The following is a 19,384-nucleotide window of genomic DNA, read 5'->3' on the forward strand; positions in this document are numbered from 1 at the left end:
AATTTTTTTATTCTATTTTGTATCTACCTTTTTCAAATATGTAGATACATTTATTAATACATATTAACAATTTTTTTTATAGTATTTGTTATCAGCTTTCCAACAAAATTAAAAATTTACTATTTGCAATACAATTGCATACTTATTTACATAATTTATGGTAACAGGACAATTATTATCAATTTTGTCGGTTTCGTTGCTAACTTACTTAACAGATCAACAAATGGCGCTACGGCCAGCGTCCGAAAAAGTGACTCCGAAAAAGAGTTACTTTTTGTCCGCTTGTGAGTACGTAAAATTACCGTTTTCATTAACGGTGCATAAAAAATTATTTTTTTTTTGAACTGTATTTGAATTTAAATTATAAAAATCGTTTAAAAGCTTCACTAATTAGCGCTTAAATTTTGTTTATATAAACAGGAAGGACTGAAAAGCTTTGATATTGTCATGGCATTTGTGAATTTGATGTGGACACTTTTTTGGAAAATCTAAAAAATGTTTCAAGTATTTTTTTAAATGGTCAATAAGGGTTGGAAGTGAACATCTCGGTGTGTTTTTTTCTGGAACCTCATCCTGGCACATTGGCTCTTATAAAGTCATATCACAGTTCGGTTTAACAGTCCGGGTGTCTTTTTCCGGGGTCGAGGCGGCTTGCGAATCATTCCCGCAGTTATCCCCGCGTAAAGGTGGATATAAAGGGGCTTATCGAGCCCCGTCCGGGGGTTATCTGCGAATAAGTGCTTGTTCCCGCGAGGACGGCGGGCGCGGGACGAAACAAAACGGTTTTTTCAACGAGAGGGTTTCGGTAATGTTTCACGTGGAGAATTAAGAAAGTTGAAGCTAAACGGCGTTTTGCAAACAGGTTTTGCATTTAAATGCCTTCCAGGATAACGGATACTAGGAAGTGCGTGGAACCGAGCAATGCTGTGAATTTTAAACAGCCCCGCTTTCACTAAATTACCCCCTCGCTGGAACAAATGGAACTGGACGACGGTAATTGTGGCCCTTGTACCCCTGCCCGTCTAATTGATAACGAAGGCCCGACGAATTCCTACCGGAATCGCCGGAATGGAACCGGATCGCTCTCGGAGGCCACGTTCTCGAAGGGTTCTTGCCCGGAAAAAAGAAATCTTTCCCGTCGAAGCCGTGAGGCGATAACAACAGCAACAACAACAGTATTAACTCTCTGAATGACAATTTGTCATTTTAAGCAATAAAAAATTAGTCCGGCCTAGATGCCGTGTCATTCCATATGTAACCGATCAGAACGTACGAACAACACTCCTCTTTTATGAAGTACTTTGACTTTTATTTTAGATATTTCATAAAGAGAGTCTCTTTCACCCTCGAACCTTTTTCTTTGATTTGTGAAGTGCGGGCGCTCGGTGAGTTTCAATTCAAGCTTCTCTTACAAACAAAGTGAAACGTTCAAAAGAGTTATTATAAAAAAAAATACTAAATTCTATTATGTCTGCATGTAAAAGAGTTCAAATTCCGCGTTTCTTTATCTTGCTCGTGGAATGAAACTGACATGATATGTCAAACAAAATCAAAAAGTCTTACGGCTTGTTAGAAACCGACGAACCGTTAAGCCATAAAATATCGGAAGCTCGCGAGCTGAGTTTAAATTAATTTTGAATGTAGGGTGGAGCGACCTCGCAAGAATTCGACGTGACTAAAAAGTGCGCAGGAAAGAATTAAAGCAGTTAAAATGGATCAATCTTAATCGCATTTGTGAACTCCCATTTGTTTAGTAAAACAGTGTTTGGGTTGGTTAATAGTGCGGTGTTCCTCAGGGCTTTACTTTGAGTCCATTGTTGTTACAAGTACTTAAATAATACATTTCGTATGATCAGCAAAAAGAAAGTTTAAATCGGTTTCCTGGTGGCGGCGTCAAAAATGTCCCCAGAAAGTCCGCACTTCGCTGATAAAATTGTCATAAAATTTATTTAGGGCGAATGGAGAATGGGGCAATAAAATAATGACTGTTGCATGAAGATTGAAGAATGAGGAATGTTGAATATAGATTGCAAAATGGAGAGTTTAAAATGAAAATGAAGAATGCAGAAAGAATAATGCAATGTAAAAAATGCAGAACGAAAAACAAGGAACGAAGACGGCAATATACAGGACGGAAGATAGAAAATGTAAAATATAAAATGTAGAATGAAGAATGAAGGCCATACAATGCAGAATATGGAATGTAGATTGTAGAAAGGAAAATGCAGAAAGTAAAATATAAAATTTGGGATGAAGATTGGCTAATGAAGGATGTAGAATGTAGATCGCAATATGGACATAGAGAAGAGATCATGGAAAATAGGAAATGAAGAATATAGAGGGGAGAAGGCAATGTGCCGAATTCAGAATGAAATATGAAATATAGAGGAGGCCTACAAGACGCAGAATGTAAAATGCAGAACAAGGAACGAAGAACAAGGAATGGAGAAGGCAATGTACAGGTTGCAAGATGGAGAATGTAGAATGAAGAACGCAGACCGTACAATGCGGAATGTGAAATGTAGATTGTAGAAAGGAGATCGAATTATGAAAATAGAGAACGAAAAATGAAAAATGAAATATGCAGAATGGAGGACGCAATATGCAGAATTTGGGATGAAATATATAGAACGTCGGCTGCATGATGCAGAATGTAGAACATAGAACGTAGAATGAAGAACGAAGACTGGAGAAGGCAATGTACAGGACCCAAGATGGAGAATGTAAAATGTAGAATTAAGAATGCAGACCGTAATAATAATAATGCGGGACGTAAATTGTAGAATAGAGAGCGCAAAAAATAAAGTATAGAATTTGGAATGAAGATTGGAGAATGAAGAATGTAAAATGCAGATCGCAGAATGGCAATAGAGAAGAAATTATGGAAAATATAAAATGAAGAATATAGAGGGGAGAAGGCAATATGCAGAATTCAGAACGAAATATGAAGTATAGAAAATCTAGTAGGTTACAAGATGCAGAATGTAGAATGTACAATGAAAAATACGAAACGAAGAACAAGGAATGGAGAAGGCAATGTACAGGACGGAAGATTGAGAATGTAGAATGAGAGTGTAGAATGAAAAACGCGGACCGTAAAATGCAAAATGTGGAATGTAGAATGTTGATCGCAATATGGAAACAGAGAGGAGATTATTAAAAATTGAAAATGAAGAATATAAAGCGCAGAAAGTAAAACATAAAACTTGGAATGAAGACTGGAGAATCAAAGGTGTAGAATGCACATAGCAATATGGAAATACAGAATGGAAAAATGGAAAATGAAGAATGTAGAATGGAGAACGCAATATGCAAAATTCAGGACGAAATATAAAGAACTTCGGCTGCAAGATGATGCAGAGTGTAGAATATAGAACGTAGAATGAAGAACGAAGAATAGAGAAGGCGATGTACAGGATGGAAGGTGTAGAATGCTGAATGTAAAATGAAGAATGCAAGTTGTAGGATGCAGAATGTAGACTAATGGAAGGTGGAGAAGGTAAAATTTAAAAATTTACAATGAAATATTAACGTAATATGAACGTAAGAAAATAAAGAATGTTGGATGACTAATGAGGCATGTAGGATGGAGAACGCTATAGGAGAGCGCAGAAAGTAAAATATGGAACTTGGAATGAAGATTGGAGAACCAAGGGTGTAGAATACAGATCGCAATATGAAAATAGAAAATGAAAAATTGAAAAGGAAGAATGTAGAATGGAAAACGCAATATCTAGAATTCAGGACGCAAGATGCAGAATATAGAATGAAGAATGCAAGTGGATGCAGAATGTAAAATGTAGGGTGATGAGTAGAGCGCGGATTTCTAGCTATTATGCCATACGTGATTTTTAATAGCAGAGTCATTTTAAGTTTATATAAATTTCATTTGTAATAAATGGAGTCATTTGATGAAATTATTTTTTCTGCCAAGTTGCTTATTTTTCATTTTTATGCATTTTCTTTTTTTGGTGCTATATTGGTGCATGTTTTAATAATTTTTTGCATATTTACACAGCAAAATCGATAAATTAAATCCAGTTTCAGGAAAGGCGGTTTTGCATTATTTTTTTTGTTAAGTGCTTATTTAATAACAATGGTGTTGCATATTTACATAGCAAAATCGATAATTTATACCCGGTTTCAGGAAAGGCTGTTTTGCCCAAGGAGTATAGAAGTATAGGGAGGGGACATTCGCAAGCTTATGGGCGCGGTAAACTGAAACGGTGAGGGACAAGGAAACGGGTGCAATTTTATGCAACCCGTGAGGTACGCCCCAGTTAACACTGCTTGAGATGTTGGGAATTAACAATAAAACTGCAGGAAAATAATACACTATATATTTTTTTTTGCATCACAAATGTATTCAGAGTATGAGAAACTAGAAAACCACACTAAATATCACAATGCAAGTGATTTGATTTACTTTCTTGGGGCGTACTAATAGCAGACATGCGCATTAAGGCGGCTTCACTCGGCCGGCCGTATGTCCCCTCCCTATTATCTATACTCCTTGGTTTTGCCTTGTTTTTAGAAGCTTCTTTGAATATGTCGATGAGCATACGCTGACTTTTGTGGCGCTGAGACCGACTGTTTTAACTTTTGTCATTTGTCGGCGATTTGCCGCAAAAATAAAAACATAAATGAATGTTATTTTTATGACTAAAATATTATTTTCGTTTTTCGTTTCGTCAGTGTGTGAGTGTGTATTGAAAAGAGTTAAAGGAAGCATCTTAAGAGCGACTCAATACTTTACCTATTTATTTGTTTCTATTTTGTGTTTTTTGGTTTGCTTTCTTGAAAAAAATGCATTTTGGTATTATTTATCAATAAAAATATTATGTTTAAATTAATTGAATGGTTTTTATGGATATCTAGTTCAAGTCTGCCAACTGTATCATTTGAATTTTGCTAAATATTTAACCTCTCATAACTTTATAATAAGCTAATTTCAGTTTTTATGCCATTTTATAAGCTTTTTTTCAAAAATTTTAAAGCTTTTTAAGCGCTTGTTTTGGACTTTTTTATGCTTAAAAAACCGCGCTCTAGTGATGAGAGGAGTAAAAGATAAAATATAGAATTTTAAATTGAAAATTGTTTGAAGAATGAAGAGTGTAGCATGCAGATTGTAGAATGGAAACGGAGAATGGATTATGAAAAATTTACAGCGTACAGTCGAGTTAAGAAAATAAAAAATGTTGGACAACTAATGAGAAATGTAGAATGGAGAAGCCAATATGCAGAATCCAGGATGAAATATGAAGGATGTATGATGTAGAATGTAAGTCCCAAGAAGCAGGATTGTGGAAAATGTGAAATGAAGACTTAACGATAGAAAATAAAGAATTTAGAGTGAACAATCTACAATATAAAATGGAAAAAATAACATCTAAAATGTAAGATAGATGATGTAAAGTCAATAAGGAAAAATACAATATGTAGAATTCAGAAAAATACGAAGAATCTAAAATGTAGAACAGAGGATGAAGAATGTAATTCGCAAGACACATAATGTAAAATGCAGTCGACAAGATAAAATAAAAAAGAATATTAAAATGGAAGCTGGAGTATGGAAAAAGTTAAATGGAGCCTAAAGAATGGAAAATAAACAATGTAGAATTGAGAATACAGAATGTGAAATGCAAAATCTAAGATGTGGAATGTGGGATAGAAAATGTAAGCTGCAGAATGGACAATATGCAGAATACAGTACGAAAATTAAGAAATATAAAATGTAGAATGAAGAAAGAAAAGTGTAAAATGGAGAATAGAGAATGGAAAACAAAGAATGTAAAAATTGAAATTGGATTTTGTATACAATATGCCTATAGATAATTGTATATTGTGTACAATTTCATTACTTAAAAATCTCAATCAAATTAAAAGTCAGGTGTTCCTCAGAGCTCCACTTCGAACTCACTCTTGTTACACGTAATTACATAATAAACTTCTTGTAGTCAATAAAAACAAATAGGGTCATCCTGAAGCGACAATGCATTTTCTAAACAAATATGTATCTTGATCAGGATAAAAGATCGTTTAAAATTTGTACGAAAAGTCCAAGACTGCTATCCCGTCGCAATCTGCTGTTCAATTCCGTCGGAATTCCTGTCGTTGGCGTCAAAAATGCCTCCGGAAACTCTCCAATTCGTGAAAGGGCAGTTTTCGGTTGACAAAATTGCCGTAAATTTTCTTAGGGCGAATCGATTTCTTTGTCTCGTCGAAATACCTTCTCTGGTCCAGATGGACCGCCATCATCGTCGAGACGGCCGTAATAGACTTTATTGATGGTTATTTATCGAGATCGTCTCGGAAATCACGGAAAGTTCGCGAGATCAGACCGTAGAGACATAACAACTCACTCGAAAAGATAAATAACTTAGCGCGGCTGAAGGACTAACTTTTACGTTCTCCGATGGAATAAAACAATTTGTGGGGGCGGCGGGCGGTTTATGACACATCTCGTCCCTCGCAGGATCACACTTCGGAACTAATTCCGGCATCGGCTGCGGGAATTCTTCGACTCGCTTGTTAATATGACTTATCAGTGCCTACCTCGAGCTGTTTTAAAATTCCGGAGCTTTCCGGGCCGCCTATAAATAAACTACACGCTCATATCGCCTGTCGCCGTTTTATAGTTATTTCAGGCAATTTTTTATCCGGGGAGTTCCCCTCATGGCTTTTTCATTGTGATTTCGGCCGTTTTATGAAGCGCCACTCTTTGCAAATCTACGGAAGGAGAATCGTACAGTCCTATTGGTTCTATTTTAGGTCGAACACGCAGATAGCTGAAGTTTCGTGGCAGAGGAAATATTGTAAAATTCCATTACGATGCACTAATCGTGGAATCGCTAATCGCACAGAGATTAAGGTATAACTTCTGATAGCAAATCGAATTTTAATTAACATATTTCACATGTGGCGCAAGCACCGCTTAAAACTTTGGGATTTATTCGGCGAAACTGTTCCAGTTTTAATAATGTCGGTTTTGAGTGTTGCACTCTCCGCTTGTAATATCGTAATAATGGGATATTCTCTCGGTCTCCGCTCCGTTTTATCAACAATTTAATCCTGAGACAGGACAAAGGGACTTTTTAAGGTTGTTGACTGTCGAGATGAGAAGGTACTACCTCAGAAGAAAATAACGTCGGAGCGAATCTAGATAAAATTATTTTTGTTAGTGAGAGATTTATAAAGCTTTTGCATGATACAGTCCTCGTGATATGTGATGAGCAAAGCTCTTTCATAAACTGAATTTGAAAAAAATTGTTACCTTTTATAATCACATGGAGAAATCTTGAACGTCTCACCATTTGGAAAGGATGCAACCAGCGAGCATGAGTTACGAGCTTCGGCTGCAAAAGCCGAAAGCTCGGTAAATAGAAATTGCGTTAAAAGTTAGTTTTCACTTAGAAATTCGTAGGTTTACGAGCGCGAGTGGTGAAACAATGGGGAGCTTTCGGCAATTAAAGCTCAGCTTTGCAGGATGGATGCCGCGTCTTAGGCGCTCGAAACCCGACTATTTAGCCGGCACAAAAAGCCCGATCCGGAGCAAAACCAGCTGACATCTCATATTTATCGCTGTAATCGCGCTCGTCTACAAGGGATGAGAAATTTATTACATAAATCGGGGAAGTTTGACCACGGAATGGTCGTCAGCAGGGGCGAACTCCTCGGGAGATTTATACTGAAAGTCACCCGAGACAAAACAGTCGACGACAATAATTGAGTTCTAAATAGTGGAGGGAAAGGGAAGAGTCTTAAAAGCTCGAAGCCATAAACAAGTCGTTCTCAATCCAATCTGAAATATTCGGAAGACGTATAGCGTCATTAGGCAACTTTTTACCGAGAACTTTCTTTGGAAACAATCATATTTTCCAGAGGCACCCCGAGAAGAACGCTTCCGCGCCTTCGCACTCTTAACACAATTACTCGGGAAAGAGTGAGCGAGCGAAAATGGAATTATTGTCCCGGCGATGGTCTCAGTTTCGGATAAATGACACCTTGCGCCGCTCGAATATAAACAAATTTCTATCGAGAGGAGGCTCTTTGCCAGTCGAGAAGGTGAGGAATCGAGTTTGGTGAGTGCCGGAGCTCACAAATCAATTTCGTCTGTGCTTGGCAAAGTGCTTTCTGGCGCCGTCAAAAATTTGCAACAGTCTGTTCAACATGTGTCAAAGAACAAATTAACAAATTTGATAAAGACAGAAGAGAATTTTGAGATGTTTACAAATGTCTAGAGACATTTTACAGTTATGTTTCCAATTTATTACATTTTAAAGAAATGTATGAGGAAAGAAAAAAATTCTTGAAATGGGAACAAAATGTCTGCGAAAAGACGTACATAAATGCTTTATTTATCCTCCAGGATTTCGGATTCCTGATTACAAACATAAAAATACAATTCTAAAAATTAACATTTTTTTCCTAATTCCCACTCCTTCCTTTTTCTACCCTTTCCCTCCTCTTCCATATCTCCTACATCCATCTTATCTCTATCTTCATTCAATATTTCTCCCCGTTCCTTTCTCTCCCTCTTTCTCATTCCGCTACATCAATTCCAAATGTGCTCAATTGTCTCTCTCTCCTCGTAGCACTTTCTGCACCTTCTTTCCTCTCCTTCCATCCAGTACCTGTTTTCTCTCCTCATTCCTACACCTGAATCTTGCCATCACTTTTTTTTCTTTTGCACTCTTTCTCCCCAGGTACTCCGGGATTTCCTCTATTATACACCTCTCATACTTCCTGTTATGTCTGGATTCTTTGGTTCTTTCCCTTCTTCCTTACTTGTCTGTGTTTTTGTCCCTCTCATTCAGCTCAACATTCATCCATCTTCATTTTGCTCTTAATTTTCCACTTCTTCACTGCCATACCCATTTCTTTGATTGTATTTCTCTTTCTCCTTCTTCTCCGTGTTTTTTCTTTTCTCTCTAGCATTCGGTTAGTATCCTGCACTCTTCCCTTGAATCCATTTTGTCTTTGAACTTTGCCGCTCTCTTTCCCGATTTTACTCTCAGTCTATTTCTCTAATACTCTTCCCTCACTATGTAACTTGGCGTTTCTCTGTGCACTCTTAGCACCCCTCCCAAATATTTTTTTTACTCTTTCTCTACCTCTTCTTGTTCCTTCCATCCCCAGATCTCTGCTCCGTCTCTCTATCATGCTCTCAAACATCATCATTCTCCTCTTGAAATCACCTCTCTACTTTCTCTCTCCTATTCCCCAAACACATCCCACTACCTTATTTGCTTTCCTTACTATCTCTCTGACATGTGCCTTATCCGTGGTTCTTTCATTGAATGTGTAACCCAAGCTCACAAATCAATTTCGCCTGTGGGTGATAAAGTGCTTTCTGGTGCTATCAAAAATTTGCAACAGATTGTTCAACATGTGTCAAAGAACAAATTAACATGTTTTATAACTACAGAAAAGAATTGTCAAATGTTTGAAATTGTCTACAGACATTTTACACTTATTATATATCACATTTTGAAGAAAGGAATGGAGAAAGTTGAGGAAAAATATTTTTCTGATAGGACCAAAAATGTCTGCGAAAAAACGTCAGACAAGTTTGAATGGTGTAATACTAAATGGAGCAGTAGCACCAACCTACTAGATCAGTTTAGTAATTTTGCTCACCTAATCTAATCGTAGAATCGCTCGGGATCAAGTCTGGTGGATATGGAGGTCACTTATCTGGAACCATGGACAGCATCTGAAATTTCTTCCTTCTCATTGTTTCCTTTTATGAACAACATTACCAAAGACTGTTACAGAGTATAACTGAGACAAATTATATGGTCGTGATACTGCCCGATAAGACTGTCACACTGTTGAAGAAGAACGAAACAAGAAAAAATGATAGACAGAATGTTTGTTTCTTTTCTACTTGGAGGTATAGAACATCAAGACCGACAAACCAAAATAAAAATATTGCCTTCAGTGGACAAAAAATAGAATGAAACGGTTTTTACGTTAGATTGGTCACAATAAAACCTATAATAGCTATTAAGACAACAAGTGTTTTATAGACGATTTAAAAATCGAGATCGTAGTTTAAATTTAATAGATTTAATAGATCGAGATTTTTAAACTATAAAACACGCGTTGTCTTCAAGATTTTTTCTAACACTAACATCTTATCAGAAATTTTAATAAATTCAGAAATTATTCGAGGCGCGTCACAATACACAAAAAGGCGGAGGTTGCCGTGGGTACTATGGTAATAATATCAACAAATTTGGAAAAAAACAATTTTCATCGTTGACATGTGCCAAAACGTTCCAGAAGAAATAAGAAAAAAGGGGCAATTTGTTACCAATGAAGTCTAAAAGTGCATACGAAAAGGTGTATGTTTCCTTTCAAGGCTGGAACAATAAAAAAAGCATCATGGAGGTAACGGAAAATGTCATTTTGGCTTTTCTTGATATGGGGTAAGTGTGTAAAACTTCAGTAAAAGTTAATTCACACTACGGCAAGAATTATTTGAAGAAAATGTAAAGATTGCCAGTTTTCGATGGCCGGGCACTTGCATTGGATGAAACAGCAGAAGTTAAAGAAGAAGATGTTAGGAACAAGAGCACGAAGCTAATGTGACAGTTCCAATTCAATAATTGTACTTTTTACTTTTGTGATAATTACTGTAAAAATGATGAATAAAATGTTACTTGAATAATATGTATGAGCGTACTTTATGACTCTATTAGATACGTTGCTATTGACGACGTGTCTTATAGAGAAAAGCGTATTTTATGGGAAACATAAGGTGTGAGCTCAAATGCACCATGGAAACAGTATAAGATATTAGTGTTAGAAAAAATATATAAAACACAGTTTTTGTATTTGATCTAGGTAAGATGAAAGCGAGAGATAGTTATTTACAAGTACATATTATGAAAAAAATATACCGGCGCCTCCACCATTCTTGTCACAGTATAAATTCTCTTTACACGACCTATGTTAGAGATAGAGTAATGAAGTCTCCTCTACTCTATTTGTCACAATTAAGTCTATAGAACATGACTCAAAGCACAAAAAAGTTATTGTTAAGAATATCCACCATTTTTGCAGATATAAACATGCAATTTCCATAACCGGTTATGAAGTAGAATAATGCGGCTTGCTGAATTTGATTCACCGTAATTAAGTCTACAAGACAACGTTTTTGTATTTCATCAAGTTCGAACAGAAAGGGAGATATTGCTATTTATATAGAAAAAATATCCGTGTATAATATTTATTTATTCCTATCCCCCACACCTGTCCTTCTATGTTCTTTCCCTCTCCTTTGCTTCCTAGAAGCTATTTCGCGATGGTCCGACTCTACTCTCTCCTATTCTGAATTCTTCTACTCTTTCCCATGCTCCTCTTTCTCCTTTTCTCCCGTTGAAATTTCCTCCCAAAAGTGTACGTCTTCTTGTTGTCTTCCTCTCTTTTTTGTATATTGTCATTATTTTCCAGTATTTATTGCCTATACGAACTTTTCTTTCCATGCATTCTCCTTCTTCTCCCTTTTCTTGTCGCTTTTCTTTAATCCCCAATTTCACTCCTGTTATTATTCCCCCGGGAGCTCTTCCCTTTTTTTTCCTTTTTGCCCCTTAATCTTCCCATTTGTACTCTTTCGGAAGTGACTTTCCCCTTCGTGCGTCTTTTCCGGTTTCCGTTTTCTTTGCCCATCTACCTTTTTATTCACCATCTTTATACCTTTTCTCGTCGGTTCGTCTTCTTTTCTTCTCTCCTTCTTTTAAACATTTTTCTTCAGTTTCTCCTCTCTCATCCCATATAAACCATTCCCTGTTTATCTGTATCTTCCTGTATCCTATTTTCACACGTTTTCCTCTATCTCTCTCTTCTCTAGCCACCTCTCTTAACTTCTTTTGTGTTTTTCTTTCTTCGTTTGTCAAATCGTCATCTATATACATCCTCTCATCTTTTCTTTCCTTCAACTCACTCTTCTTTAACATTATGTTCTTCTTCTGCTCCCAACTTTCTATTTTTACCAGCATCATCTTATCTTTATTTATTTTGAATGCTTCCTTTACGTTCTCTTTCTAACCATTCTTCCACCCCCCCTCTATATTTCCTCTTATTCTCCCTATTCCAGTTATTATAGCATTATTTTTACTCTCCTTCTTTTCTCTTTGTTCCATCTTTTCCTCTACCATTTTCATCCGTTTCATCCAATCTGCCTCCTCCGCCTGCAATTTTTCTTGTCTTCCTCTCATCTCCTCTCTCACTGTCGCTAATTCTTTCCCTTAGCTCCCCTTCTCCTCTCCTAATGCTGCTAATTCCTTTCTTACTACTTTGTTCTCCCTCCGCATCCTCTCTTATACATATATCTAACGATGGTTTTTATTTCCTTACTTTTATTTCCTTCTTCGCTTCTACTTGGGGATCTTCCCGTTCTGGAACTCTTTTTGAATGGGTTCGTGCCTTCTTCAGACGTCCTACCCTCTAACATTTCTCTCTTTCCTTACTTTCGGCGATTTCGGCATACCTTCTCTTTTCTTGCCCGCTGCCTTCTGCTCATCACCTCTCACTCACTCGTCGCTGTTTACATCAGTAATCTCTACACTTTTTTCCTAAACACGTCTGTTCACTATCGCTGCCAGACGAGGAATCCTGTTGTTCCATATATGAAGTCAGTTTTCAAGGCCGGTTAAAGATAGAGCTTTGCGACTTTTTTGCATTAATTTTTTTCATAATAGAATCTGTAGAACACAGATTTTAGATTTGGTTCTTCAACGACAATATCGACGGGGTAGTTTTAATATCCCATACTGGAATAATTTAAAGTTCTCAAGACAGTTGATAGAATTATTTAATTATTTCGTTATATCTTACTTCCTACTAATATTTATTGCATTTTACCAATTTTTAAATATTTTCTGTAAATCGCAAACACAAGATTTCAAAAATAAGCTTCTACCAACCGAAAATTAATCTGAAAGTCGTATACGAAGTATTCGAATTAGGCCATCGCTATATTTATTTATTTTGAAAAGATATCCTGGCGCCTCCACCATTTTTGTCACATATTCGCACATTTTTCGAAACCGATGTTAAAGATACGGTAATGCGGTCTTTCGCATTCGATTTGCCACATTTAAGGCCATAAGACACAGTTCTTAAATTTGATCCACGTCAAACGACAAGGGAGATATTGTTATCTAAAAAATCCTGGCGTCTCCAGTATTTTATCAGATATATAAATCCAGTTTTTACAGCCAGTGGTAAAAGGGGAGTTATACAATTTATTACATTAAATTCGCTATAATTAAATCTATAAAACGGAATTCCTTGATTTTACTACATCAAACCATAAGGTGGATATCGTTATTTTTCTAAATATATAAATGCTGTTCTTATGGCCAATGTTAGTAATTTGATTAATCGTAATGAAATCAAAGTTTTCAGATTTGATTTAGCTGAAACCGAAAGCGTGATATCGTTATTATTTTGGAAGAGATATCCCGGCGCCTCCACCATTTTTGTCACACGTATCAATTCCGTTCTTGAGGCTGGTATTAGAGATTAGAGAGAGCTTTTGCACTCGATTCGTCATAATTGCGTTCATAAAGTACAGTTTTCAAGTTTGATCTAGTTCAAACCGTTGTTTTTTATTCGGCAAAAATATTCCTACACCATCTTATCACGTTGGTTTTTGATAATTTTAGAATTTTTCCAACACGATACTCGTCAGAGGGAATTATATAATTGAACGTTCTCCGAAGACAATTTAAAAGTTTCAGTAAAATCATGAAATCTAAAGTTGGGATCGAGATCTGCGGACTTTTAAAATCCGGTATTAAAGATTGTTTAAGAAAGATAATTTCCGCTATTTAGTTCGATTCTCATTACCATTCAAACGATGATTTTGGGATTTCCGGAACCAGCTTTCGTAATTATCCGAATTCGATTCGGGCAAGTGGCCAACTTTGCGATCGTCCTTTTATCGAATTAATTTGGAATACTCGAGGAATCAATATTTACGATTCCATAAATTCCCTTTACGGTCGAAGGTTATTAAAAAACCCCCGAGTCGAATAAAATTCCGCTTTAGTGTCTCGTCGAATTCTCCCTTATTATGGTTTTTCGCGATTACACTGTGTTTCCCATTGGTTGGCGCAATTAAATTATAGAAATGGGGGCGGCGGTGATGATGATGGATCGGCCGGCGACGTTTCGTCTCTCCTACGAGTCAATAATCAGCTAAGTGCTCGTCGCAGGAACCAATCCATCCTGCGAGCGTGATGGAAGCAATTCGAACAGTGTTCCGATACTGTCCCAGGGCTAACGATTCATTTCCGGTGGAGGTTGCGGACATCGGGGCGGATTTACTGCATGTACTTCCGGTCAGAAAGATGCCTTCGACTCCACCATTCATTATCTAGATGGCCCGGAGTCGTCCGTTGTGCGCTAACTGTTACATTGTACCTGCACGGGAGCTTTCGGAGCTTTCGCAACACCTATTCAATTATTTAAACGGAGATTAATCGCCCCCGCTTTTGATACATTCCCGAAAATTATTGCCAGAACCGGAGGTTAATTAAAAAGTTTCCGGCTGCGAGCTTGCCCCCTAGTTCATTAGTTGGCTTTTAAGTCTGCCGCCAAGAGGGCCCCCCGGTTTTGATCCGGGGATAGTTTTAATAGCGGACTTTGATTGGTGGATGATTCGAGGAGTCCGTGCCAAATCAGTTTTTTTTTCAAGATTGTTAAACGATCCCTTAAATTTGGCTCGAGGGATTCGACAAATTCGATTTTACGGGTTCTTCGGATAAATTAGATTTTCGCAACTACTAGCTTAATTCGGCTTTCAGGAGCGCTACTCTTTGTTTCAAAATTTAAGTTGTTTGCAGTTTGTTCGAGTTTACCCCTCTTAGCGGCTCGACAACAAATTAAGGGTTGCGTCTAGGGGGAAAAATACCTCAAGTTACAGTTGTATTAAAAAAATAAAATTCTTTTAAATTTTATAAACAATAGTGGTGTTTTAAATGTTTTCCAAAAACAAGACTATTTTGTTTTAATAACAGTAACAATAATTTATTAAACTCATCTACTCCTCACAACACTGTTAAAAGGTACAGATCAGTAAATGAGATTACTTTGAATAAATTTCATAATGCGTTTTTGTCAACCAACCTTACGGAAGTGTATGATATAAATAAAACGAATGAAAAGGATTCCAATTCATTTCACAATATTTTCGCAGACGCATTGAATAAAGTATGTCCCATTAGAGAAATTAAAGTTAATTCTCATAAAGGAGAAACACGAATTGGTTTCCTAACGACCTTAGTGAACTACGGAAGAGAAGTGAAGCGTTGAACATAGTACGTTGTTATGGAAGATCGTCGGTAATACCTAATACAAGGTGATCAAAAAGGAAACAAATCAAGAGTGCTATCTCATCTTTTGTTTTATCGAAACGTTTGTCTGGTCGTATGGATAATGATACTTATATGCACAGTCATTTTATTGGTTGCCTATCTCTGGAAAATATATTATTTTTTATTAATTAATTATTAGTAATGGCAAAACCCATTTTACCACTTATTGTGGGACAATTGTTACTCACAATTACTGTAAACGTCTGTAAACTTTGCCAAAATAGAAAAGTTATTTTCTAGGTTAACAACAGCACATCGTTGACGTTTCTTTGACATTTCAGCGAAAAATCTGCTTACCAAGAAGCATTTATTCGCACACGAACAATTCAAATTCAGGCAAAACAAAGTACCTACCCTTCCTTGAAGTGGTAATATTAGTAGAACACAAATTCTTAAAGCACCGTTGCGCATCTTCTCCTTGAATAGCGATACATGTAGGAAAAAAAAACAATTTCCTGTTGTGAAAAGTTTTAAAAATATCAACTAGTAACTTGGACCTGGAGAAAGTTTCAGCGAGATATGATCTAAAACAACTTTAAAATCAATCTTAAAAAAAATTATGAACAAGTTGTTGTTGTTACTTCAATTATGTCATCTACAGTACTAATGTAAAATATTAAAACAATCTGTTACATAACACACTTTACAATTACAAATTTACTTAACCAACTGATCTTTATCATTAATGGCACATTGATTATTACTCGCTTAGTTGAGCCATTGCGTGGTAGATGGCGCGCCGATTTCGCAAATAGGCAAACAGCATTGCACGGACACGAATAGATGATCGCTGTCATCTGCAGTTGAGAGAAGTCGAGCCCTCAGAGCTTTTGATCCGTTTGACCATTTATTGTTGATTTTCGGATAATGTCGCGATGGTCTGTGCATAAATATCTGCTTCATGGTCATATCACATTCATTTTTGCAACGAATAATCAAGAAATAATTTCTTTTTTGTAATTAGAAAATTTTGTAGAGAAAACAAATTTAAGAGAATCTGGAGTGGAAAGGAGCAGGCGAAGTACTATTTGTCTTAGGAAGAAACACTTTGAATTTTGTTTCTGGACATTTATTTAGATGATTTACAAATTTAAGAGAAGCATTATTTGAAAAATCTTCATCACCAGACCATTTCTCAATTTTACATATGCCGGCTTATGAGTTTTCTTTGTTTTTTCCTTCGTGCTTATTCTTTTTCTCTTTCAATTTTTAATTTTTTAGGACTTTCCTAATTATCCTTCAATGATTATGCTTTTCGAAATGAAAAAATTCATATACCTACATACCTTACTTACCTTGTTTGAAGCAACCATTTACTACAAAGAATTAAAGAACATTAACATTTTTCTTCCTCCATAGTAGTGAGATGGGTTTTCCATGAAATCATAAATTCAAAATAAATAATTTTAATTTTATATTATAAACTTCATAATCACAATAACGCTGGTCAACATCCAAAATATTTCCTTGACTCAATAAGCTAATTTAGGTTAATATGCCTGCTAATTACGAATTTTACAACAAAAATTATTATTTACTTTAGTTTTGAAGCGTAAGTATGTCACACTTAACTACTCGCTACAATTTCACTCCTCGTATGGTGTCTTGTTAGATCTACAGACTGTCCATAAAAGAATGTAGGATCGCAGATAGTTCTGGAACTTGATTTTGTCAAAATTGAAACTGTCAAATATTCACAAGCTGTCAACACAAAGTCGACTTAACCTCATTTCCGCTTTCGAAGTCCTGCTTTGTTGTTTTTTGTGTTCTTGGTCTGTTTATTATTTTTAAAAAAGCTTTTTCCAAGCTAGTTAATTTCCTGTGATGTTACAAAGGTATTTAACTGATCTCTTATGTTAAATATTTATCTTCTCCTTAAGTGTACAATAAATACGTAATTTGTTGAGAGTGTTGAGACCTATCAATTATACATTTCATTGTTTTATTTTTATTTCATTTTCTTTGTAAAGCACCTATTTTGTCAAGCTAGACAACCAGTAAAACCAATTTGTTTTGAGGGATTATACTAACATTATTCGATTTCTGGTGAAAGACTTTCAACGCCTACTAGGACCCCACATTGATTTATACACTGTAGGTGAGGTTCATATTGCGACACTATTCTTTATTTATATTACATAAGAAAAGACGTAAACTCCTTCCTGAAGTGAATATTTTAGTTAAATATGGGCCTATTGTAACTGATAAAACATTTGAAAACATTTTTGAATTGCTGTTTAACTGACGCGGCATTTTGACATTCCTAAAAAATTTACTGATTTACATAAATTTTTTCGTTGCTAAGTTCCTAAATACGTATCTGTTCTTCTTGACGTGTATAAAAATACTTTGTATATATTTAAAAGGGGCACAGCATCCAGGCTACATTCATTATTTGTCACCAGAAATATTTCTATTAAGCAATGAAAATTCTTTTGAAAGCACTATGTGTTTATCTTGCCACACGCCCACTTTTACGCGACACTTACGTCGAAGTTTATTCATACGACACTACAGATTACAGACAAAAATTAAATACATATGCACAATCCTGCCTGAATGCCGTCTCACCAGTTGTGCAGTTCGCTAAAAGTCTCGAGTAAACATCTCCCGTTACAAATGTACTACTTGCACTTTTCATAAAATTCTCAATAATAATTATTACACTGTTGCCATCATTGCCTTTTAAGCGTCATTAACGGCCACCATTTCCTCACCCTCGTCGGTACTTTCTATCCGGCCCTCTCCGCCGTACATTAATGCCCTCTTCTTACTTAATTAACGAAGTTTTTAAATTTCGAGCGTTTTAGCACAACTTCATAATACTTCAAAGAATTGACTATCACGTTGGTGTCTTTTTCGCCGTTTTTAATTGAAAACTTTTCTAATAATTGTCAGTTTAATTGTGTCGTGCGACTGTCTTTAACTTTATCTTTTTACATTACAGCCGGAGAAACTTTGTACGACTGCAACAAAATCGACTACTTCTCCAAGGAGGCGTACAGTCCGGATCCCAGCGACTCCACCATGGCGATACCATGTAAGTCCCCCAACAAATTTATTCCACTCGTGATGTGACGACTCTCTCCAGATGTCACGAGAGATAATATTTTCGTCTGCGTAAGTTGATCAAAGAAAGTTGTTGTATCCTGTTTGCCCGGACCTTCTTCACTTTACGCACTCGACGAATCTGACAACGTCATGGCTCCGTATCGTGCCAGTCTGAAATGGAAATGTAGAGCTTGAGTATCTGAATCGGAAATAAATTGTTATTCAAATCTGACAATAGAAATTTCACTATTAGAACTGGCACGTGACTAGATTCATGAAATGTATAATTTTTTATTAGTGAATGGTAAAGGAGAGCGTAAATGGAAGAACGGAGAGAGTGTGAAGGGAGCTTAATGAAATGGCTTTTGACATCTGGTATTTTTCGCAGGATCACGAGTTGCTCCTCACGTCAATGTTTGAGATGTTTGACGGCTGTTATATGGTTTAAAGATATGATGACTCAATGTCTAGACTAGTTTTTAAAAGCTTTTCAAACGGAGTTGCACTTTGTGAAAAATTGCTCCTTAAAAAGGAACGAAACGAAAAAACTTCTACTATTGCTGTTATATATTTTTTTAATTTGGCTGTTAGTATTATTATTGAAAAGTAGATTCAAATCCATCTCTTTGAAATAGAAAATATGATATGGATCCTTTCCCAGGACGAAGCGGCGCTTTTAATAAATTTTTTGTTCGCAGACACAGTAACGAGGTCTGTGTTCTTTTTCTTGGCGGCGAGCCTGCTGCTGTGCGGCGGTTACTGCTGCTGCATGCTGGGCCAGTGCGTCCGCCACCGCACCCTCTACACCTTCATATCCGGGGTAATTTTTATAGTGACGGGTAAGTCCCTCGTAGCACAGGTGGGTGTGCATCCGGCGCCGATAAAAAGCCGACGAGGTTGTTATTCGGCGAATGAAAATATATCAAGGGTAGTTCGCACCCCGG

At 36.4% G+C, this 19,384-nt stretch overlaps 1 protein-coding gene across 1 annotated transcript in view; it reads left to right on the forward strand.

The window, feature by feature from the left end:
* stg1 (stargazin-like protein) overlaps positions 1-19,384 on the forward strand; it is a 279,644-nt gene that overhangs the window by 247,180 nt on the left and 13,080 nt on the right. The window contains exons 3-4 of the mRNA XM_069057854.1: positions 18,337-18,429; positions 19,139-19,279. Of these exons, the coding sequence (XP_068913955.1) occupies positions 18,337-18,429; positions 19,139-19,279 (234 nt within the window). The remainder of the gene's footprint in view (positions 1-18,336; positions 18,430-19,138; positions 19,280-19,384) is intronic.

Source organism: Tenebrio molitor, chromosome 9 (genome assembly GCF_963966145.1).
Source record: "Tenebrio molitor chromosome 9, icTenMoli1.1, whole genome shotgun sequence".
NCBI classification, from domain to species: Eukaryota; Metazoa; Arthropoda; class Insecta; order Coleoptera; family Tenebrionidae; genus Tenebrio; species Tenebrio molitor.